Source organism: Mastigoproctus giganteus, chromosome 7, assembly GCF_048544385.1.
Source record: "Mastigoproctus giganteus isolate SK-2022 chromosome 7, ASM4854438v1, whole genome shotgun sequence".
In the NCBI taxonomy this organism is placed as follows: Eukaryota; Metazoa; Arthropoda; class Arachnida; order Uropygi; family Thelyphonidae; genus Mastigoproctus; species Mastigoproctus giganteus.
The window spans coordinates 144,948,520-144,972,463 of record NC_143581.1 but is presented as its reverse complement, the minus strand read 5'-3'; the positions used below and the strand labels follow the sequence as shown (position 1 = coordinate 144,972,463).

At 36.9% G+C, this 23,944-nt stretch overlaps 1 protein-coding gene across 1 annotated transcript in view; it reads left to right on the top strand.

Moving 5' to 3' along the window:
- LOC150083245 (U3 small nucleolar RNA-associated protein 15 homolog) overlaps window positions 1–23,944 on the top strand; it is a 192,624-nt gene that overhangs the window by 60,909 nt on the left and 107,771 nt on the right. Inside the window, exon 4 of the mRNA XM_090378448.1 lies at window positions 12,808–12,862. Within this exon, the coding sequence (XP_090234574.1) occupies window positions 12,808–12,862 (55 nt within the window). The remainder of the gene's footprint in view (window positions 1–12,807; window positions 12,863–23,944) is intronic.

Genomic DNA, 23,944 nt, shown 5'->3' with positions numbered 1-23,944 from the left:
ATGGCTACGAATAACAAGGGAAATGTGAAAAGATCAAAGAAGGTGATGACATTAGCGAATAAAATTGAGTTATTAGACACATTTCTAATGGTGAAAGTGTCTCCTCAGTGGCAAAACATTATAAAATCAATGAGTCAACGGTACGATCAATCAAAAAATCGGAAGAAAAAATCTGCCATAGTGTCCGTGAAAACGTGCTAATTGCTTCAAAAATTTGCTCTGTAACTCGTGATGTTAAATTGGAAAAAATGGAAAAGTCTTTAAATCTGTGGATAGAAGACTGAACTCAAAATAAAATGCCCTTAAGTTCACTCATCATTCGTGAAAAGGCAAAACACCTTTATCAACACTTTAGCGAAACTGGTGATAGCACTGGTGGGATAAGTTTTTTAGCTATAGCAAAAGCGCTGGATTGAAAGATTTGTTTGAAATTTCTAATAAATATTACATTATTTATTATAAATAATGTAATATTTATTATTATTAAATTGTTTCTTATTTTCATTTCGATGCCTCATGCTTGCATTTCACTATGTACTGTCTATGTGCATAGTCATATTGTGAAGGTACATATAATACATACATAGACAAAATTTTAGACTAGTTTTTCTTATATATTTCATACTTTGGAACAGAACCCTTTTATTACTATGGGAGCCATTTCTCAGGAACGTAACCCCCGCAAATAGCGAGGGTTTACTGTACTGAAAAAACATAACAAACATCTAATTAGATACAAATTAATGTGACTTTTGCTGATGAACTTCTTGAGCAAGTCTCTCTCAACATCATGCGAATATCATTTTTAAAGATGCTCGCATTTTTCAGATGATGGTTTCTTGATTTATTTTTAATATAGTTAATGTTCAAAAATATTTGCTCGCAGAAATACGTCGAACCAAAAACTGAAAGAATGGTCCATTACAGCTCTTAGCTGGCCACGAAACAGCCCAGACCTGAATCTTATAGAGAACTGTTGGCATCGTGTGGAATCTGCAGTTGCCAGAAAGAAACCAGAGACCCTTTGTGAACTTCAGGAAGCCATAATTCATGTTTGGAACCACAAACTACCAGTTGATTATCTTCAGAAATTGATCTTGTCAATGCCTCGACAGTGTGCTGCTGCTGTCATCAGGGCAGAGGCTGTTCAACTAAATATTAGTTAGCACCTGGTGAACTTTTCATTTTGTTTTCCATTTAAAATGATAAACTGAAGCAAATTGAGGCCTTCTGATAATATTTCAGTCATAATTGTTGTGTTTAGCAAAACTGTTGTATAAAGGTTGCAAATGCTCATTTTGGAATATTTTGAGAGAGTACATGTCAAATATTACTTAGCTTTGCCTTAACTGTTAATAAATATCTTTTGTTTATATTTCTATTTGTGATGCTGGTCATTAATGTAACATACCATTGTGAAAAGTGGTTAGAAATGTGAAATTCCTACTTGATGGATGCACTTTCTTTGAACACCAGTGAACGTTTGAACTTTCTTTGAAAACCAACAAAGTTTTCCAAGCCATTTTTGATAGAAACAATAAAACTTCATGTTTGAGGTCAAAAAGATCGCAACACCTTGCCACTGGGCAACCAGCTTAGTTTCGTGTATAAAAGAAGCATTTCATCCCACTTCATTGCAAAGCATTGCGAAATGTCAGCTATTTAAACTTCTACTATTTTTATAAAGTTGATCACACTTATCTCATCTTTCAAAACTTCGTGCAAATCAGTTTGCCTTTCCTTTGCTACTGATGCTTCCCTGTGTGTAATGCAATGATTCAAAACTATATTTGGAGCCATTTCCTTTACTTTGCCTTTTAAACTTTTATTTTATCCTGTTACTGCAGCTGCACCATCAATACAAATTGCAAAGCAGTTGTTCCACATTATATTTGTTTGAAAGAAAATACAGTCCGTCCTCGTATAGCACGATAGTTGCGTTCCTAGAAATCCTCGTGCAATGCAAAATCGTGCAATATAAACAACAGGCCCTATGGGAAAAGTAGGGTTAGGTGCCGACCACCCAAGATTGAACACACATTTGGAACCAAAACATTACCAAACACAATAAATAATCGGGTAATTTTAATCATTATAAAATACTTACGTATTTTATAACGATTAAAATACGTAATAAAAATAATATTATATCATAATAAAGTATTTTTAGTATTTTTTAATACTAAAAAAGTATTTTTTACGGATAAAATACGTATTTTATTCGTAAAAAAAATTATTATATCAAATAAAATAGTCGTAATAAAATACTTACGTATTTTATAATACGTAAGTATAAATTATAATACGTAAGTCGTAATAAAATATTGCTAATGCTTTTGCTTCTATCGTAAGCAAACTTGCTTTTTGTTTGATTTTCTATCCAAAGAGATGACAGCCGTTCCATCTCTTCCAATTCTCTGTGTCTTAATCTAATGGATTTTAATTACACTTTGAGTTGTTCCCGCTATGAAAGTTGTTTTTATTTTCTCTGCATTCTTTGTAATTCTCGGCGTTGCCTCATTTAGGTCTGCAGCACGTGCAATATCACATGGTCTTTCATTTTGCTCAAAGCGTTTCACAATTTCGTATTTTTTCTCTATCGACAGAAGCGGACTGGCCATAAGCCTTACGGGGGAAACCGCGGTGGGCCGGGGGTTGGTGTGATTTTGGCCATAAACCGTAGTATGAGGCCACTACAAATTTTCCCGGGTAAGAATTTTTGACCCAGTCCGCCTCTGTTTATCGATATTGCTTCTTTTTTTTTTTCTCTCTGAATCTGCAGTGTCTTAGCCAGGACGCTTCCTTTTCACACCTTTTAAGTATTTTACTAATTTTTAGGGAATAAAGCACAATTACAAACGAGGTGGCACGCTTGACACAGAAACAAAGCTGCGCGCGTGTAGCAACTGAATAAACAACACCGTAAAGGCCGAGATACACTATTAATTAACACCTCGCATTTTACTAAAGCACATTTTTGGAGGTTACTACCATAAAACAATAAAAACAATTTCCAGTTGCGTTTCTGCTAGTGGAATCTGTTATAAACTGGTAGTAAACTCCATCTAATTGCATTTATCGATAGCTGGAATTGTGTTGGTTTTTACGTTATTATGGTGAAATGTGTTTCCCCTTCACTGATATAAAACACATAAATACATTTTCAGAATCTTCTTCGTTCCTATCGTGTTGCGTTCAGTTGGGGTGATTCCGCATTCGACTGCCATTTCTTGTAAACACAAAGGCGAATCGTGTATAAGCGAATTCGGTTCGTGTTATATAAGATAACGTTCCCCTATTTATAAATCATGTATGATCGAATTCGTGTAATGCAAACACGTGTTATACGAGGACCGACTGTATTTATAACATCAAAAATCTTGTCCGTCGTTCTTCCTTCCAAAGCTTTTCAAAATAGAAAATTCTCTAAAATATCTCCCTCGTAGTATCTTGCATATACAATAAGTTGAGCAAGGTTATGAAATATTTAAGGGCAAAGGCCTCATGTTATGAGGTAGAATGACCAACATGTAAGTTAGTGCAAAAGCATCATTTTAACGTAGCTATCTACCAAAGTAGTTAAATTAATTAATTAAATTGGCATCGTTTTGCTTATATCTTATATTGTGAATGCCTTCACAACGAGTTGCCATGGTATTGTACTACCTTGAATGAATAACACCTCACCGGTGGTATGCGCTGAGAATAAATAACAGTAGTCTTCTCCACTGGTGAAGTGTTATTTATTCGAGGTAGTACAATACCATGGCAACTTGTTGTGAAGGCATTCACAATATAAGATATAACCAAAACGATGCCAATTTAATTAATTAATTTAACTACTTTGGTAGATGGTTACATTAAAATGATGCTTTTGCACCAACCTACACATTAGTCATTATATCTCGTAGCATGAGACCTTTGCCCTTGATTGTTTTATAGTCTATATCACTGCACACCATCAGGCATCTCTTATATTGTGAAGTTATACTTCATAACTGGGTTGTCACTATTGCAACACCAGGGTACCTGCCCACCCACCGAAGAGAAGCCAAAAAGCTTCGATGCCGTTTGGGTGGTGGTATCCACTGAGAATAAATAACAGTAGTCTTCTCCACTGGTGAAGTGTTATTTATTCGAGGTAGTACAATACCATGGCAACTCGTTGTGAAGGCATTCACAATATGAGATATAACCAAAACGATGCAATTTAATTAATTAATTTAACTCCTTTGGTAGATGGCTACTTTAAAGTGATGCTTTTGCACTAACCTGCATGTTAGTTGAGCAAGGTTTTAAATATCATTGAATTCATCTAACCGTATTGCAAAAATTGGACTTTATCTCAATTGATATAATGAACTGAATTTTATGTTGTCCTCTATAACTGTAATATGCTGTGAGACTGTCTCTGGATATAGGAGTAGTTTTTAAATCATTGCTCCACTTTTCTCCATGCATAATTGAAATCATTTTTATAGCATCAGGGAGAACAAGAGATTCAGCAATAGTATGCGATTTCAAATTTTTTTCCTATTAAATATGAAATTTCCAGTGATTCTCTTAAAGCTTTACAAAGAACTGCAGTGTGTTTCTTCATAAAAGATTTCAGACCTTGTATGGCGTCTAGATGTCTTTTGAAAAAGAATTTAGTTTTTTTCTTTATCTCTGGATATTTTGTATGTGTGTCTTTTTTAATTAATAGGTTTCGTGCTTTTGTTAGCCAGTTTTTTTGTAACGTATTACGCATGTTGCTCATCATCAATGCTGTAAGTAAAGCCATACTTCATAAATTCTTCTTGATATTTTTTTGTTTTTGATTTGGAATATTTTTATTTTTTTTTTTATGAAAACCCCAAACACGAGAAGTATTAGAACATATAATACTTAGTACCGTGCTTGGGTTGGATGTTGAGATGAGAGAAGATTTGTTGACATTAGACTTGAACTTCTGTAGACTAATTTTCAGGAATACATGAAGAAAGGTTGTTCCAGAAAATGGCAGTTGAAAGAATAACCAAGGAAGATGAAAAGTTGGTTCTGTGAGTTTGAAGTTGGACAGTAAATGGATGTTGGCTGGTAGCGGCACATGTTCGGACTATTTTGAAAGAAAGAGTGGGAATTATAGAAGCCAATTCAGAAGAACAGTGCCCATGGAAGTATCTGTAGAAAAGACATGCAGCAGAAACAGTACATCTATGAGACAGCGAGTGGAGAGACTCTGTTAGAGACGAGTCATTAATTAACCTCACTGCCCTCTTCTGAATGGAATCTAGAAGCCTGAGAGAGGTTTTGGGGCCTGCCCCAGATGTGGGAACAATATTCCATGGCAGGGCGGATTTGCGATTTATACAGAGTGAGCAGCTGTTTAGAAGAAAAGTAATGCCAGAGAGTGAAAGAGAAAACCAAGTTTTTTAGATGCAGAGGAAGCAATATTTGTAATGTGCTTGTGCCAAGAGAGATTAGAAGTCAGAGTAATGCCCAAAAGAGATATATCATCTTGCCTAGAAATCGGAGTGTCATCAGAGATAAGCATAGGAGCAGAGGGATCCTTTTTGTGAGATATAAGACAAGACTGAGTTTTAGAAGGATTGAAATCAACTAAGTTGTCTTTGCCCAACTGGAGAATTACCTGAAGATCGGCATTTAAGGAATTGGTAGCAGATTTTCGAGAAGTTGAAGCTGATTGAGCAGGACAAGGTTTCTCAAAATGGAAAGTTGAATGCAATGTGCTATCATCGGCAAAACTATGGAAAGGATTTCCAGTCAATGGAAGAAGGTCATTAATATACAAGAGGAAAATAGTGGGGGAAAGAACTGAAACTTGGGGAACATCAGCATTAGTGGAGAAGTTAGAAGACAGAGAGCCATCTGCCATCACCCTCAGCTAGCAATCAGAGAGAAACCTGAATAACCAATTACAAAAAACAGTTGACAAACCATAAGACGGAAGCTTGTTTAGAAGACCTTTATGCCAAACATGATCGAAAGCCTTTGAGATGTCAAGACTTGTGTTTCACCAAACTTTTCCATTGAATTTGTCCATAAATGGGTAACATAAGCCAGAATAGCACCAGTGGATTGACACTGACAGAATCCGTACTGGTGATTGTTGATTAGATGGAAGGTTTCTAGGTAGTTTAAGAGTTGGCGGTTAATTGATTTTTCCATTACTGTAGAAAGAGTAGAAGTAATTGCAATGGGACGATAATTGGATGGGAGGGATTTGTCACCCTCCCTTTTAGGAACTGGCTGGATATGAGAAATTTCCAAGCAGAAGGGAAAACAGCTTTGGAATAAAAAAGTGAAAAAAGGCAGCAAAGAACAGGAGTAAGTAAGGAGCACAGGTTTTGAGAACAAGTGGAGAAATACCATCAGGACCTGGAGCTTTCTTAGCATCAAGATTCGTCAAAATCCTTCTGACATCCTTTTTATGGAAGAGCACAGGAGACATTTAATGGAGCATGGTATGAGGTGTTGTTTTACCAAGATCATTAATACCTGAGTTGGAAGAAAAATGGGATGCTAGCAGGTTAGCTTTATCCTTGGCTGAAGTGACAACAGAACCATCTGGTTTTGACAGAGGTGGGAGCAGAGATAGGTAAAAGTTGCGGCCAATAGCTTGGGCAAGAGACTAGAATGCTTGGCTACAATTAGGGCAAGAAGCAAGTTTTCTCCTCTTAACCCGTTCAAAATCTAGCTTGGACTGATTAATAACTGCTTTACAATTGTTGCGAGCTCTGGTGTAGGCAAAAAATGAAACTGAAGAATTGGAAACAAGCCAATTACGATGTGCAATATTCTTCTCTTGAACAGCATTAATACATTTATTGGAAAACCAAGGTTTAGATAAAGGACAAGATTTTAAAGTGGAGTGTGGAATAAAGGATTCAATTCCTACAAGAATAATTTCACTGACATGGTCTGAGCAAACGTTGACATCAGAAGTTTTGAAACAGTAATCCGACCAAGGTAAAGAAGAAAAGAAATCTCGCAGGTCATCCTATATTTCATTCTTGTAATGCCAAACAGTACAAAGTTGGGAATAGCCATGAGATAAAGTCTCCATTGGAGAAGCAACAATCACCAAGTTAGAGAGAGAGAGAGAGAGATAATCTTTATTATCCTTCATTGCTATAAAGCCAGGGGCTTACAGTTTCCCAAACTTCCGGGAAAATTGAACAATTATTTACAAAAAGGTAATTTTACAAAGCAAACATATTATAATACAAAGGAGAGAACTCCTTACGAGAGTTAAATCTGATTGAGCTGGCTTAACATCGAGATGAGAGCGCCAGCTCAGTCAGACAGGAACAGATGCAAGGTATACATCAGTCATTGCTGATTAGTCCTACTCGTCATAATTTTTTTCCAGTAAGTCCGGTCAGCAGCGAATTTGTTCAGGTCGGCATCCTGATCCAAGTTGTGAAGTTGTGATCTGAGGTGTCTAAAGGACCACTCCCTTTGACCATGTACTTAGAAGGGTTGTTTGTGCGAAAAAGATGAAGCGTGTTGGCTGTATGGTTAGGATTGTCTTGTATTCTTGTAGGTAAATTAACAATCTGTGCAAGGTCATTGGTAATTGCAAAAGCCTCAGCATCTTGGCCAGATGAGTTAGTGTGACTAGAAAACGGAAGCCAGCTGGAGTTGTGAACATTAAAATTGCCGAGGAAAATTACCTCACTGTTAGGAAAGTTGGACTGGAGAAAGTCAAGTTGCAAAGAGAGGAAGTCAAAAAGCTCCAAGTGATTAATGGAGTTGGGAGAATGGTAGAGACAACAGATGAATTTGACACAGTGAGGTAGAGAGATTTTAAGCCAGGGAAGATCAAAAAGAGGAGATTCCAAATTACTAAGTATGTGACATGGAATATCGGAACAGACATATGCACAAGTACTACCTTTGTGGCGAAAGGAATCATACCGTGAATAATTTGGGCAACTGAGATGAGCAGTATTTGAATCAATCGATAACTGAGATTCTGTCAGAAAAAGTACGTGGGATTTGGCAGACTGCAAGTGGAAATGGACATTGTTGAGATTAGAATTGAGACCACATATATTTGTGAAATGAACTAGGAAATGTTTAGGAGGTTTAGCTCTTTTCGCACATAAGCTTACTCTATTAGTTTGACAATTCGTGGTGTATTCAATAGTAAGAAAAAGTGGGGTGTGGGACATGCTGTATGAAGTAATGAAATTTTTGGATGTGGCGTACACATGGGTATATCAGGGATCTGGGTATATTCTTATATCTGGGTATAAGAATATACCCAGATCCCTGACATAACGTGGCCTCAATAATGCCCCCAGCATGGCGCCTCCTTAGCCAGGTGGGCAGGAGCAGCAGTGTGTAGCACGCGCTTCTTGATTAGACCGGGGTTCGAGCCCGTGACTACCAAATACTGAGGATGCGGAAATGTCAGAGAATGACCACCGCATATCCCCGGAGCAAAATGGCCTTAGTTGCTAAATCTCCTAAAAACCAAACAACAACCGCCCCCTGCATACACACTACTCAGACTCCCCCCAGTCACTATCTGGCAGAGTAGAGGTAGCAAGATTATACACTAGCTGATCAGGAAGCCTCCTAAAGAGCTACCAATAGTTTCGGTCTGGTGTACTAACTAGTGGGCGGCCTGCAAACACCGTTTTAGAGCTGCACCCTTGAAATGTAAGGAAGATCGGATTTCGCTATGATATTCATCATAACCTCAAAAGTCATCAGTCATACTGCATGATGGAAGAGATGGGGAAGGGTTGACTGGAACTTAGCTGTGGAGACTGAACATGGGTTCCACCACTTCAAGCCTCCAATAAGCAAAGTGGTGGTATTGCACTGGTTGAGAGTTATCTTTCACCTAGTACTGCCTGGTAACATAGAGGGGCAGCATTCCTCCATGTGGTGTGGGCGCCACACCTCGACCCCTGCTTACTTTGGTTCACGTCTGGGTGGTCACCCACAGTGTGCTTGTGCATGGAGGTTATTCCCAGGATTACTAACAGTCCCACCAGCAGAGGATTTGGCTGTCGCAGATTGTCCGACTTTGCCGAAATTGGGTCCACTTGACTTGAACGTCACCTGAATATATCAATTCCATCAGTGTTTCAGACTCCCAGGTGGCAAGTACAGCTTGTCTTGTATATCTGAGAGAATGTCTGTGACAATCTCACTGCACATCTAGCTTGTAGCCATACCTTTTCAGTTTTATGTTCCGTTATGTCTTTTGTCCAAGAAAGCTGAATAACAAAAAATCTGTTATTCAGCACACTGAAGTACTCAGAATTGCTAATACATCCTCTACCACTTAAATTTGTTCGCCTTAACTCATAAGTATTACCAGAATGTTGTGAAAAGTGATTTTTTTTTTTTTTTCTTATAAGTTTACATACTTATAAAAAAAAAAAAAAGAATGCACGTATGAAACACTTAGTTTTTTGAAAACTGCTCACCTTGTATTCCACACTTCTTTCCCAGTGTAATTCCTGATTTGAATTTTGGCCTTTACAGCAGAGGTTCTCAAACTTTGTGATACCCTGACGCCCTAAAATACCAAATGAAAGTGTGCAACCACCGCTCCCTTATTCCGGGAGTAAAACTAATGATTACATTAAGGTTAAAATTGAGTAATAAATAAATTTCCCAATAACTTTAATAACTAATATTTTATTGGAAATAAACAAACAAAAAATATAATATTTTATTAAAAAAAATAGATATAAATAAATCATATATAGAATAGGTTCAGTTCTTTCCCCCACTCTTTTCCTCTTGTATATTAATGGCCTTCTTCCCTTGACTGGAAATCCTATCCATAGTTTTGCCGATGATAGCACATTGCATTCCACTTTCCATTTTGAGAAACCTTGTCCTGCTCAATCAGCTTCAACTTCTCGAAATTTGCTACCAATTCCTTGAATGCCGATCTTCAGGTAATTCTCCAGTGGGGCAAAAACAACTTAGTTGATTTCAAATCTTCTAAAACTCAGTCTTGTGTTATATCTCGCAAAAAGGATTCTTCTTCTCCTATGCTTATCTTTAGTGACACTCCGATTTCTAGGCAAAATGATATATCTCTTTTGAGGATTACCCTGACTTCTAATCTCTCTTGGCACAAGCACATTACAAATATTGCTTCCTCTGCATCTAAAAAACTTGGTTTTCTCTTTCACTCTCGGCCTTACTTTTCTTCCAAACAGCTGCTCACTCTGTATAAATCGCAAATCCGCTCTGCCATGGAATATTGTTCCCACATCTGGGGTGGTGCCCCCAAAACCTCTCTCAGGCTTCTCGATTCCATTCAGAAGAGGGCAGTTAGGTTAATTAATGATTCGTCTTTAACGAAGTCTCTCCACTCGCTGTCTCATAGACGTACTGTTTCCGCTGCATGCCTCTTCTACAGATACTTCCATGGGCACTGTTCTTCTGAATTGGCTTCTATAATTCCCGCTCTCTCTTTCAAAACAGTCCGAACACGTGCCGCCACCAGCCAACATCCATTTACTGCCCAACTCCAAACTCACAGAACCAACTTTTCATCTTCCTCGTTTATTCATTCAACTGCCGTTTTCTGGAACAACCTTCCTTCATATGTATTTCCTGAAAATTACAGTCTACAGAAGTTCAAGTCCAATGTCAACAAATATCTTCTTTCGTCTTCTTAACTTCCAACCCAAGCATGGTACTAAGTACTATAGGTTCTCTTTGCCGACCGGGCTAGCCAGGGGATTAAAGTGCCTGCTTGGCAACCCAAAGGTCGCGGGTTCGAATCCCACCTCGGGCTTGGATCAAAGTACTGCAAAAACCTTGGGAGGTGCATTATGGCCAGAGAAGCCGATGCGCCAACAACTACAAAAAAAAAAAACTATAGGTTCTAATACCTCTCGAGTTTGGGGTTTACATAAAAAAAAAAAAATATATCCTTATATACATATAAAATGTAATAGAATATCTCTAATGAACAGATGTCAAATAAATAAAACTTCAATAACCTTAGATTTTTTACCACTAGTACTCCCACCAACAATGTAAAAATATAAACTAAACATAATAGCATGTGAGCAGAAAAGAGGGCTTTTATCTTGTGATTTAGTTAATGTAACAAGTGTTAATAACATATCTGGGATTTAACCCTCATTTTTACTACAAAGATGATTTTTTTTATACATTACACACTCAACCATATCGAGCTGCAACCCCTCCAGGGGGTCGCATCCAGTTTCAGAAAATGCTACTTTAGAGGATATACTTTATTCATGATATAGCTATCAATCTGCTGGATGAAAAGTAGTGCATTACAGTTAATAGGCATTACATTAAAAAATATTGTATGTATAATATTTTTAATATGATATAATTTTTTAGAATATTTGAAGCTAGACAAACTGGCAAATGGCAAACAGAAACAGATACTCTTAGCCAATTATTGATAGGATGTATTGAGTGGAGCTAGCCCTTGTGAAGTCCAACTTAGGTTATCTATATACTTGTCCTTGTTGCTCTAGAGGTATACTTTTACTCTGAATACCTATATTCCATATTCTTATTAAATTTCATTAGTCATATGATTCCCTTAGTATTCAGTTCAATAAATACTGTAACACACACACACACACACACACACACACACACACACACACACACACACACACACACACACACACACACACACAACTGTTCAATAAAGAATGATCGTGATTTTTCTGAACAGCTGTATTTCTAGCTGAGTGCCAAATTTAAGACCAAGCCAAGCTGCATCATGTAGCAATTGTTTGTGCAGTTGAATCATTCACACAGTGCAACCTTGTCATTTGGTTAAGTTTTGCTTGACCAAATGACAAGGTGTGACACCTTTCACACAGTGTGACCTGCTCAGTTTTGCCTATGTAGCAATGGATGTGGTACGTGAGGAACTTGAAACTGAAACACATTTTGTTTCAGTTTCAAGAAAACATCAGCTGAAACATATGAAATGTTAAAAGGGGCTTATGGTGAATCTATACCTCCATAAGCACAGCTCACATGTGGTTTAGAATGTTTAAAGATAATTCAGATTCAGTTGCAGAAAATTCATGATTCCATTCAATCGCAAAAATTGGTGGTCCTAGAGATCCAACCTCTGCTGTCACCACAGAAACCATAACACTGCTACCTGTAATCATGAGAGAACATCATCATATAACAGTGAGACAACTGGCAGAGATGTTGAGAATATCAGTGGGAAGCATGCACAACATTATCCATGACCACTTGTATGTGATGCATGTTTGTGCAATGCTGGGTTCCATGACTACCCACGCCTGAGCAACAGCAGGTTCCCCTGGAGGTTCTGCACAAGGTGATAATAGGGGATAAGATGTGGCATCATCATTTTGACCCAGAAGTGAGTAACAAAGCTATGTTTGGACATCTGCATCCAAACAGATACAAACGAAAAAAGCAAAAGTGTGGCGTCTGCGGGAAAGGTTATAGTGATCTCTTTTTTGAAATTCAAGGAATGGTTTACCAGCATGTTGTTCCACGTCATACGACTGTTACAGGACCTTACTATGGAGTTGTACTGCACGCTTTGCAGGATCACATTTGTCACAAACAACCATAGCTGCACAATGATTAGTGGATGCTGCATCATGAGAGTGGGAGACCTCATATTGCTCATACTGTCGTAAAGTACTTACCAGCATTTGGTGGAACTTTTTTTTTTTTTTTTTTTGAAAATGAGTAGAACTCAAACCATTCTTGTATATACATGTGTAGATAAACTTTGATTTTAATATTATTTTGATGGTTTTTTTTATCTCCCATAAGGATTACATAAGAGCTGGAGCCACATGCCACTCAAGTTGTGATTTATTCATATCAGGTAAGCGGATATTTATTTTGTGTGACAGAATTTTGTAGGAGTTAAAATACAATATTATTTTATTTTTCTGAATAATATTAGAAAGCTATAAGCACACCATATCTAAAGTCCTTAATGAAAATCAAAAGCAGTTTATTAAAATTGCTTTTAATTTTCATGATTGTTATTCCAAAGGTTATTATTTCTATTGTGTTATTGTACTGGATGTGTGATTTGCTGTAACTGAGTTTTTGAAAAGTTGTGATATTGATATTATTGGCTCGTGCAGCGGTTTTCAACCAGGGTGCTGCAACAACATTCCAGGGGTGCCACGTAATTAGGGTTTAAGTTACTTAAACTAAGTTACGTTTTTGTTTAAATTTATATATTTATTTCATTATAAAAAGGTACATCCTTATTATTGTGTTCCTTAAACAGTGACAGTTTTACATATGTCAATTGGTCATTCTATTTACAATTTTAAAATGAAAAAATTAAAAAAAAACTCAAATTATAAAATTAAGGGTTTCATTACATACAATTTCATGTTACAATTAACCTTTTGTGTTCCCGTGTTGAGTGGGACTTGACATGACGCAAACATGTGCCCTGTGACTTATGTATTGAGTTAAGCTCGACAATAAGTTGCTTATGTATTGAAGATATATTTGGCTACTTGGAAGAAATCTTTATTTGGATATATCATATTTTCCTGGAAATAAAAATATTTTAGATTTACATTGCGGCAACAAGACATCATACACAGAAGTTAATTTAGAGTGGTAGGGTAAGCACATGGCAGAAGTAGCTGTTTGTTTGTTATGTTTGTTATTTGATTTTTAGGAGCATTAACAACTAAGGCCATATTGCTCCAGGATATGCGGTGGTCATTCCCTGATCTTTCCACATCCTCCGTATTTGGTGGTGATGGGCTCGAACCCCGGTCTAATCAAGAAGCGTGTACTACGCACTGCTGCTCCTTCCCACCTGGCTACGGAGGCGCCATGGCAGAAGTAGCATGGTGCAAAAGGTTAAAGAAGAAAAGCTAATCTTAGAAATAAACTGGTTTAATTTTCATTACAATAATATGCCTAAAGCGATCATTGAATAATCAGCTGATATGTTTACCTACATACTGTAATGACCCATTGCCAACACAAATTTCAGTTAGTAAAATACCCTCTATAGTAAGATGGACAAGTTTGTTATGAAGATGATTGTAGTGAAGGCAAAAAAAAGAAGACAAAGGTGGAGATTCGAGTAAAGAAGCAATAATTGTAACTGTTCCCTCTTCAAGCAAGTCTGCTGTGAAAGTGAGGGAGAAAAAAATTAACAGTAGAGTGTAGTGTGTTTAGTGTCAAACGGTGCCAGGGGTTTCCCCCATCTCCACATAGTATACATTGTAGGTGTGAAACCAAACACTGTCAAAGCCAGAGGTTTAAAAGTGTATGGATCTTGTGTATATGTGTTGTGTTGTGTTGTGTACTGTTGTTTCTCTGGTCATTTCGCCGCTGTGCCCCTAATGGGACCCATTGTTGCCCACACTCGGTCCTGTGGAGGCAGATCAGGTACACGAGTATTATAGTTATTCACTCTTGCAGATCCTGCCACCTAATTTCCTGAGATTTCAGTGGCTAGGACCTTTAAAAAAAAATAAAAAATAAAAAAAACGCTGTAGATAGGGGTCAGCCAAAAGGAATACTAGTTATGCGATTTGATGTCATTAAGTGAAAATGAAAACAGCCATGACAGGAACGCAATATGGGACGGTAGAGGGCATACAGGCTGCAGTACCAAAAGAGGAGTTCCAGAAGTGTTTTCAAAACTTGTATAAAGGATGTAAACAGTGTGTACACATCAGAGGTGATTACTTCGAAAATATATAACCTTACTTTGCCGTTAGTGTTATTCTTTTTTTTTTTTTTTTTTTTTTTGTAGTAGCATCAGTCTCGTTATTTGATCGGCATGCTGTGTATTGTCCAAAGAAGCAATGATACCTAGTAAATTAAAGAGACATTTAACTCTAAAACATAGTCATCTGTCTAACAAGCCTAGAATATACTTTGAGAGACTTGTAAATAACCAAAGAAAACTGAGTCTGAGTTTTATCGAAATAGTCAAAATTTCTAATAAAACTCAAGAAGCCAGCTACTTAGTAGCTCACTTAATTGCAAAAAATATGAAGCCTCACACAGAAGCAGAGACACTTATTCTCTCTGCTTGCAATACTATAGTAAGGACCCTTTTTTGGAAGTGACGCAGAAAATGAAGTTAAACTCTTTCCAATAATACCATTAGCAGACAGATTGGTGATATGTTGGCAGACATAGAAGAAAGTGTATCTTCTTCTGTGAAGAAAAGTGAAATTTTTGCGCTCCAAATAGATGAATCAACTACTCGCATTTATTCACTTTGTCCATAATGAGAAAATAGTAGATGTTTTTGTTTGCTGTAAAGAACTTGAAGAAACAAGCCAAGATATTTTCAATACATTAAGTACCTGCTTGGAAACTCGTGGTTTATGCTGTAAATCTTGTGTGGGAATTTATACAGATGGTGCTCCATCAATGGGTTTGTATCTTTAGTGAAGAAAATCAACAGTGATGGCATAACAACACATTGCTTTCTTCATTGTGAAGTGCTAGACACAGTTGCAAAAATGGTTAACTATATAAAAAGTAAACCTCTTAAATCACATCTTTTTGCCAAGCATTGTGAAGAAGTTGGGGGCAAGACATGTTAATCTTCTCATTCATACAGAAGCAAGGTGGCTTTCTAGAGGCAAAGTATTGTCACGCGTGCATGAACTGAAGGATCAGATTCATTCTTTCTTTGCCATTGAAAAGCAAGAAGAATTTCGTATGTTGCTTGCAAAACATAAAGAAGCATCCATCGATGAATTCTGGATAGAGATGAAGAGTGAATATCCTCATTTTGCAAAAAAAAAAGCTGTGGTAATTCTGTTACAATTTTCTACATCTTACCTATGTGAGTTAGGATTTTCTGTGCTTACCACTATAAAAACTAACAAGGGAAAGAGTACAAATGATTGAGTAATCAGTGAGAGTGTCTCTCCAATATTCCACCTAATTTCAAAAAGATCTGCGAATCACACCAGGCGCAAATACCTCATTGAAAAGTTACATAAACCAAGTGTTTAAATACCCTCCATTGTACGATATCTTTTTAATTTTCGGTGATCTATAATTGATCTTTATTTAGTATAGATCTTTTATATAGATCTCTATATAAAGAATAAAATTATTATCTAAGTATATATAATTTGTATTGTGAATTGTAATTTTGTTTATAATTATATTATAATAACTATTGTATAACTTTTTTTAATATTATATATATACAGAGAGAGAGAGAATTGGATCTAACGGGCAGAAAATTGGGTGGGGGTGCCACAAAATAAAATAAATTACTTAAGGGTGCCATTATTAAAAATAGGTTGAAAACCACTGGGATAGTATAATATTGAATTAGTTTGGCATGACATCACCTCTGTGAAAACAGAAATGAGATTGAGAGAGTATTATAGGCCAAATGACTGTGATAAGTGTAAGGAACAGTTTTATAGACAAATAGAGTGGCCAATCAATCAGAATGTCTTATAATTGGATTTTTAAATTTCCAGACATTGACTGGAACTTGTGGGTCAGTTAATTACACTGTAATAGAACTTTTCTGAAATTATTGGGTGATTGTTTTCTACAGCAACATGTTAGAGGGATAACAAGAGAAAGCAGTAATCTTGATCTTATTATCAGCAGTGACCCTTCGTGCATTAAGAATCTCCAGATATTGATCTGGGTATACTTAACCTTTTTGTAATTCATCTCTAAAAATAAATAAATAAAATGACTACTTGAAATGGGATGTTCAACAATTATTTATTTTTGGGCTTATGTGAGCTAATATATAAAACAGCTTAGTGAAACATCGTAAATATTAATTATTTATTTGATTTTAATGTGTGGAATTGCTTGAAATATTCACTAGGATGCACTCCTGGTTTTCTGGAGCATGTCTTGTAATACCAAACTGTTTCTTTTTTCCCGCCTTTAACACTTCTGTCACTACCTAGTATGGAGTCTTTCTTCTTCTTTGGCTTTTCATCTTTACTCACAAAATGAGGATGGCTATTCAGTCTGTCTTCTGCATCGAAACTCAGTAGCCTTTTCCTATGAGGAATGTTCTTATTTCAGACATCTACCAGCTGAACAAGCAGCAAGTTCTGTTCTTTTGTCTTTCCATATTAATGCTGGAACTTTAGCCTCTTTTGAAAACCAATCCTGTTTTTCAGTTGTCTCTGCTGTATACATATCTAATGACAAACCCTTCCTGTTTCCCATAACAGTGCCTCTCATGTATATATTTACTTTTCATTTTGTCCCATGATAATATTAACTAAATAACTAATGTAAAATTACCTGATGTTTGCTGAATTGCCATTTGTTAACTAATTCAAGATAAACCTTAGCAAATAAGAAATGTATAATCAAATTAATAAATTTATGTAAATAAAGTATTAAAATTTACAAGTTCTGCTATTCTTACAGTCACTGAATAAATGGTACAGGAAGTACCATTAAACAGCTAAGAATAATTTGTAATTCTTTAAGAAATTAAAGGCACACTTAAACCTCCATGCATATTTAAGTACTCATTATTTCACCAATTTTCAGTTCTTGATATATTTGCTTTACCCAGTGAAGGGGAAAACTTTTACCTTACTTGGTCCCCAGTTAAAATTAGAGAGAATAAAATTATCCTTACTATCTGACAAAACTAATATAAGTTCAGAATGAGAAAATTCAAGCAGTTTCTCATTTTGTTTGTCAGAAAGGCTGTTATGAGTATGTTGACAGCATGTCAAAATACTTCACTTTAACATGGAGTATAAGACATTCTGTGGCTTCTAAAAGGAAGAAAAGCAACACATTTGTGTTCCAGCATGCCAGGAAAACAAATTTTATAATCAGAAATGCCAGTGGTCATAGTGACCACAGTATCAGACTAGAAGTGGGATTTTCCAGTATCACAGTGGCCATAACATCAGATCATAAAGGGTTACACATATAACTACTTTCAAGGGTAAAAGGAAAAGGATTTTGCTTTTGTAAAGGTGCCTATAATGGTCTTAGTTTAAATTCTTTTCAGTAGGACCAGCTGATATTATTAACAGATTCAAATGTCAAATAGAAAGTGTTCAGAGGAGGTAATTGTAGACAAGTACCAACTAAGAGATATTGTCGAAAGTTTAGACCTAAAGGGATGTCAAGTGCACTGATAGAGGCAGAGAAGGAAAGTGCACAGGATGATCATAAATTATCATGAGACATTGAAGCTTACAGTAAGTATTAATTAATCTGCTATCAAGTTACTAAGGGAGTTAGGCTTACTAAAGTAGATTACGAGACGTGTTTGGCTAAGAATCTAAAGAATTCCTTATGTAAACACTAGAAGAAAAGGGGCAGACTATTTTGGTCCACTTGATATGAATGGAGAAAGCATCAACAACCCTGAAACAGGTTGCTATTATGGTGGTGGACAAAAAAACTGCATCACTTGTGAATTTTGCAAATAATGTGTTTTGCGCTGCATTGCTCATTGCAGAAATATTCGAAATGCATTTGTTAGATGGGATATATATCTCTCTGAATGAAATCCAATAAAAAGACTCCTCCTGATATACCTAATTGCCATAAATATCTTCCCAAGGGGTAAAATGTGTAATTAATGGAAATACGAGAAATCTTGCAACTGGCAATCATGACAAACATACATTTTATTGCATTTACGTGTACAAGCTGAAATGACAAGTTAAAGTAATAGTATTATGTACTGTAAATCAGCAAAATAGGTCCTCAATATTTTGTTGTGCCTCCTTGAGCTGCAGTTGTAGCCTTGCAATGGTCTGGCATAGAGTTAATCAACTTCTGGATATACGGTTGCCCAGTTTCATGGTACCACACCCTTACAATGCTCTCCTGCAGCTGAATCTTACTTGTTGACTTCTTCTGAGCAATTTTAGACGACATTCTGTACCAGCAATTTTCAATAGGGTTCAAATCTGGACTGTTGCTGGGCCAGTCCAATGCTGTAATGCCAGCATTTCTGAGGTATGACTGCAGCCTAAGGGAGAAAAATGAGTGAAAACATTGGTGTAAGTATGGTTTAAGCCTTGTGAGACAAGAAGACAAACTCATCATTAAATCTAAATAGCATAAAACTTACCAATTTTGCTATGTGGCAAGGTGCTGAATCCTGTTGAAAAATGCAGTTTTGGAAGTCTTTGTGGTGATTCCTAAAATTTGGTGGCACCTCCATAGCCAGGTGAGCAGCAGTGTGTAGCACACGCTTCTTGATTAGACCCGGCTTCGAGCCCGTCACCACCAAATACGGAGGATGCAAAAAGGTCAAGGAATGACCACCGCATATCTCCGGAGCAATATGGCCTTGGTTGCTAATGCTTCAAAAAAACCAAACAACATCCTAAAATTTGGTTTCAGGCACTCCTCCAAGATAGCAGTGTAGGTTTTTGCATTTGCTGTTCCGTTAATAAACTTAATTCGCCCCACCCCTTTGCTTGTTATGCATCCCCAGACCATTTGACTAGCAGGGAACGTTACAGTCGGTGTTATGCATTCAGGATGGTATGCCTCCGATTTTCATCTTCTGGCATATGGCTTCCCATCCAAGCCATGCGGGTTGAGGTTGAATTTCGATTTTTCAGAAAATATAATGGTGTCCCATTGCTCTTTTGTCCATGAAATGTGTTTTAGCCCAAGCAAGTTGCTTCTTTCTCATTTTTTTGGGTCAACAAAGGCTTCTTTTTGGGCCGATAGGCATGCAGACCACATTCCGAAAGCATCTTTGGATAGTTCGTGCACTTGTTTCAACACCAGAGGCCATCTCAAAATCCAGGTTTAGATCAGGAGCACTAGCGTGGCAATTACGAAGGCGTAGCCATTTCAAGCATTAATCTTGGGGAGGAGTAGTCACTCTTTTATGGCTTGATCCAGGTCTACTCTCCACATCACCGGTTTCATGCTTTAATTTCAGCATCCGGGATACTGTTGACTGGTGGCAGCCTATTTTATCAATGATGGCACGCATAGAAAGCCCTTTGTGGGACAGAGCAACAGCTACACTTTTTTTCTTGGTGTCAACTGAACGTATGGAGCCATTCTACACCTCTGCAAAATAGGATACTAATGAGCATCTATACCCTTCCAATGCTGTATTTGTAGAAACGGCTGATGCAATACATTGAAATTACTATCTGGTGCAATAGAAGCGTTATCTGATCCAATACCTTTGCTTTGCGACAAACAAAATTACTGTAATCAAACAATATCTTATACGTTTCACTACAAATGTTACTTTTTTTAAGGTGATGCAGTTTTTTTTGTCCGCCACTGTATGTTGTATAAATATTTTGCATCTGCATTATCATGTGAAGAAATTTTTTTATTGATGGAGACTCCAGAAGGCTATAAAATACGTATTGTGAACTAAATTATTTTATGATGAATAAATGAAGCTGGAAGAGAAACTGTTGTAGATAAAAATGAACAAGGTAGCTGGGCTGTTATCAACCAAGTTATAATAAAAGAAGCAGCAAAATAGGTAATCAAAACATTTATCTGTAATAATGAGAGCATCCTTGGGTTTAGCAGGTCTATGCGATTATAGACATACATTTGTCTCTCCCATTCATATAGACAATTCAAAGGGTGAAGTGCATAATTAGACCTACAAGTTTGATGATGCCTCCTTAGCCAGGTGTGTAGGAGCAGCAGTGCGTAGCACATGCTTCTTGATTAGACCATGGTTCGAGCTCATTACCACCAAGTACGGAGGATGTGAAAAGGTCAGGGAATGACCACCACGTGTCCCCGGAGCAATATGGCCTTGGTTGCTAATGCTCCTGAAAACCAAATAACAACAACAAGTTTGATTTCTATGCATTAATAATTTAAAAAATATAAAGTAGTTCTAGATGATCTAGAGAGTTATGGAGCAACAAGGCAGCCACAGCATGGCTGCCTTGTTGCTCCATTATAGCCTAATCACTTTCTTTGATTAGCTATTTTAAGATTGTCACAAAGAAATTAGTTGTGCATAATAAATAATGCATCACATCACTTAAAAAAGATTTACTGATAAGTCCTTCAAAATATGAAAGGAATAATGGACAATTCTGAATCAAGCTTAATACATTTTTCACGTAGTTAATGAGTAATTTGCTATTATGTTTTTTCTGATATTTAATTGGCCTTCCTTTGTTTTGATGACATTTTGCATTGATATGGCATACTGTGAACTGGCTTCTCAACATGATTAATGGATATAGTATGGTACCAAGCTTTGTCAGTTGATTCAGTAAGCTGAGTTTTAGAATGTGGCTTATATTTTGATAACTCTTGATTATCTTCCATTTTCATTGAGAAAACACAAGCTGATCCATTACTTACAAACATAACTGTAGATGCAAAGAATATCAACATCATTTATTTAGATTTTAGTAATTTTTCTAATACAGTTCCACAAAGTGCTTCCTTGGACTCAGGGGTGGTACCTATGGACTGGAGGTGTGCAAATGTGACCCCAATTCGGAGGTTCAAAGGGCGATGCAAGTAATTATAGACCTGTTAGTTTAACTTCTGTTCCAGAGAATTTAATGGAGGCACCAGTTAAAGAAGCACTGCAGGATCATCTAGACAAGATTTCAGTTATAACTCGGACACAGCATGGTTTTGTTAAGGGGCAGTCTTGTCTGACCAATTTGATTGGATACTATGATGTGGTCACAAAGGAACTGGATGCAGGGAATAACTTTATCATATAATTGGATCTAAGAAAGGCTTTTGATACTGTTGCATACGGAAGACTGCTGCACAAATTGGAGCAATGTGGCATTGGAGGTAAATTGCTGCTATGGATAAAGGGATGGTTGAGTGGTAGAAGACAGAGTAGTAATTAATGGACACTGCTCTTCATGGACTAATGTTATTAGTGGAGTCTCTTAGGGTTCAGTGTTGGGTCCACTGTTGTTTTCTGTATTTATAAATGATATTGATGATGGTATATCAGGCTTAATGTCCAAGTTTGCAGATGATACGAAGGTTGGCAGGGTTGTCAAGGACACTAATGACAGTATGCTGCTGCAACAGGATCTAGAAAAGTTGAGCAGATGGGCTGAGAGGTGGCAAATGAAGTTTAACATCGACAAATGTAAAGTACTACGTATTGGAAGCAGTAACCCAGAGTAACATATCAACTGTGTGGTACTACGCTGACAGTGGTAGAGGATGAAAATAACTTGGGGGTAATTGTGCAGGCAGATGCGAAGTTTTCTGAACAGTGCAGATGGTCTGCAAGAGTAGCTCATGGTGTCTTGTCAATGATATACAGGAATTTTTCTAGCAGGGATATGGTAATCATCTCCTTATACAAGGAGATGATTATCCCCTTGTATAAGGCATTGTTCAGGTTGGGTACTGTATACAGGTCTGGAGGCCTCATTTTAAGAAGTATGTAGAGTGTTGGAATGAGTACAGAGAAGGGCAACAAAATTAGGAAGGCTCAAGTTTTGCAGATTATGGTGGTTGGTGACTAGGCACCTGCGAGTTGATCTGATTGAAGTGTATAAAGTCTTGAATGGTTTGAGCATGCTCAATCACCTGAGAGGGCATAAACAAATTACAAATACATATCAATGGCTTTAATGACATTGAAATTTGTGAATTTGAAAGGGAAGGAAAAAAAGAAGCATATTGGTTTGAGTTTTTGGTGCAATAGCAGAGATGGTCATATCATACCAGTTCTTGTGACTTCAAAATGTTTAAACAGTATTTGCAGGTCAGCCGAGGGACTGAACCTACTATTGTTTATTTGCAAGGAGACATCTGGATCAGCTAGTGTATAATCTCGCTGCTTCTACTTTGTTCCCCTAATGACTGGAGGGAGTTTGAGTGGTGTTTATGTGAGGGCCATTTCTGAGGCCATGTTATGTTAACTAGCTATCATTCTTACTATGCATATACCATATCCAAAAAGTTCATCAATTCATACATCACGAGATCTCCCTTTTAGAATGCATCATGAATAGTCAAACTAGCAGAACACTTAACTGTGAAAAGATTTAAACCTTTCAAAATGCTGCTCTTTGTCCATCAGATTTACATCCTCCTTAAAGAAGTTTTCAAACCTGTCTGTGGTCAAGATGTGGCCTAAGTATTGCTTAGGCCACATCTATCTATATCACCTATATTTCTGTTACCAAAGTTCCTGTATATTAGTGAGAGAACCCCAAAAACTGTCCTATCAGCCTGTTCGTACCGGTCATAAAATTTCATGTAAGACTGCAATTGTTCACATCTTCTTCATTAATGACTACCATGAATTTAGTGCTACCCAACTGGTTTGCTATCCTGGGATTACTGCTACCCAAATACAAATAAACCTTACATTTGTCAATGCTAAATCAGCTATGATTTCTCAGCACACCTATCTACTTTATCTAGACCTTTAAGTAGCATAGCCCGATTAATGTCATTAACTACCATGCCCACCTTTGTTATCATACACAAATTCAAACATTAAACTTGAAATACTTTCATTAATAAATATTAGAAACAGTAAGGGACTAAGCAACAAGCCCTGTGGAACCCCACTCATTGTATTAGCACATGAAGAGCAGTGATTAATTAACCAATTTGTCTCCTTACAATTAACCATTCTATGCTCAAGTAGCAATCTGCGCATAATACCATACTTTAGCATTAGCATTAGTAGAGGCATATGATGCAAGAAAGCAAGCTTATGCAGCATCATCCAAAAAAAACTGCTCCCATTTCACCCCTCCATTCATTCCAAATACTTGTCCAGCTCAGCCTTAAATTTATTTGGGCTATCAACTTCTACAACAAAAGATGGAAGTCTGTTCCACCAATCAACTACTCGCTGGCTAAAGGCAAACTTCCGCACATCTATCCTACAACTGTCTTTCCTCAATTTGAATTTATCTTATATGCACAGCAACTGATTAATTTAAACCTACCTACCTACCAAACAGTTTTTAGATTC